Raw genomic sequence first — 1,581 nt, 5'->3', positions numbered from 1 at the left:
TGATGTCATCGATCGTACGGAAGGCCTCCGAGAAGAGCTCGAGGGTCGGTAGCGACCTGGAGCTGACGATAACGCACTTCCAGCAGACGCTCGACGCTATCGAGAGTGAATCCTTCCCAGCTGCGCATCTGGCGGGTCGATTGGCTCGTGGGCGCCGCCACGTGCTTCTGCAAAGCGCTCAGGTGGTTGCGCATGATCTCACAAACGCGACGGAACTCAATCTTGCGCTGGTATTCAACGCAAAAGTCGAACGCTTGCATAGCGGTGGTCTTGTACAGCGGCTCAAGCTTCGAGTTGCTCTTGAGGATGTCCAGAACCGTGCGGTACGTCTCCCACATAAATCGAAGCCATGGAACAACCACTTCGCGGTCAGTGCGGTCGTTGGATCCCTCAAAAGTGGTGGTGGACAGCATCACGTCCTCAGGCGTCTGCGCAGCGTCCAGATCCACCTTGGCAGCGGCCAGAAGATTGAGCTCGTTGCTCTCCTTCTTGGCTGCCGCAAGCTTGCGCTCAGCCTGCGTGACGAAGTGTTTAATGATGGTCTCGAGCGACGCCGGGTTGTGCTGGATGCACAGGTTGCGGTACTGGTGAAGACCGTCCTTGGCTACGCGGCCCATCTGCAGCTCTAGACAAATGTCCAGGTACAGGATCATGAGCTCCTCGTGAGTGGGCTGCCACGTGCGGTTCTTTTTGGCGATGAGCGCATCGTGCAGGATCTCGAGCGCCGAGTGCTTGGTACGCTTGAGCACCCCGGCGTCCACGTTGGGGATGGCCAACAACTCACGCGCGCGCTTCAGAGCATTTTCCGGCTTGTGGAAGAAGTGCGACATGCTAGAGTCTTACGTGTGTGTAGGAGCTGATAGGAGAGGGGGGTTAGCAGCGAAGAGCTAAGGTGGCTTTCACCTGGTGAAGAGGGATACGTACACGAAGAGGTCTAGCAAAAGCTCTTTACGACTGATCGGTGGCTGGGAGCCTGCGAAAAAGAGAGGGACTTCTATTCAAGTCGTTTGTGGTACGTACATAAATGGAATCGTGCCTCCTTTATCCACCAATTTGGGGCCGGTTGATCAGTTTGGGGCCGGTGTGATTTCGACCAATGCGTAGTTGCAGTTTTGTGTCTCTGTCTCTAATTCGTAGAAATCAGCTAAAGTACGAAACCTACACAATTTGATGAGCCCAAACTAGGCGGGAACATGGTTGGTTACCGCGGGAAGGCAATTTTGAACAAAGCTCACTTCCAAAACGCGCGCGATGGTCAAAATCTACACTGCAACAGAAAAGCAAGCTATAATCGCTGAAGTTCTTTCTGGAGAGACTCCAGAGTGGGGAATGCGTCGTGATCAACGACAAGTTTACCGAGGGCCCATTCCTTCGCCTTCCCGGACAACCGGGGGAGCTCCCTGGCCAATGTAAGAAATTGACCTTTGTCCCTTGCGCTTCGATCATTCTCGAAGCGATCGCGATATCGATCTCGCGAAACCATCGGTTTAGCGGGAGGCGATTCGCTCCTTCCCGGAGTAGGTAGACGTCTCTAGCTTCACGACATCATTTTTCGAGGAACGCGCGGGAGTTGTTGCTCGC

The 1,581-nt window shown here is 54.5% G+C and overlaps 1 protein-coding gene across 1 annotated transcript; it reads right to left on the bottom strand.

Annotated features, from left to right (window-relative positions):
* Positions 1-5: 5 nt before the first annotated feature.
* Positions 6-935, bottom strand: PITG_22523 (eukaryotic translation initiation factor 3 subunit A, putative; the record flags this gene model as incomplete). The annotated part of the gene is made up of 1 exon (XM_002909723.1): positions 6-935. The coding sequence occupies one exon, from the start codon at positions 828-830 to the stop codon at positions 6-8; it is 825 nt and encodes a 274-aa protein (XP_002909769.1).
* Between the last annotated feature and the right edge of the window lie 646 nt (positions 936-1,581).

The sequence above is a fragment of the Phytophthora infestans genome, genomic scaffold, assembly GCF_000142945.1.
Source record: "Phytophthora infestans T30-4 supercont1.3778 genomic scaffold, whole genome shotgun sequence".
In the NCBI taxonomy this organism is placed as follows: domain Eukaryota; phylum Oomycota; class Peronosporomycetes; order Peronosporales; family Peronosporaceae; genus Phytophthora; species Phytophthora infestans.
The sequence above is the reverse complement of the archived record's forward strand: the minus strand, read 5'-3'. Positions and strand labels throughout refer to the sequence as shown.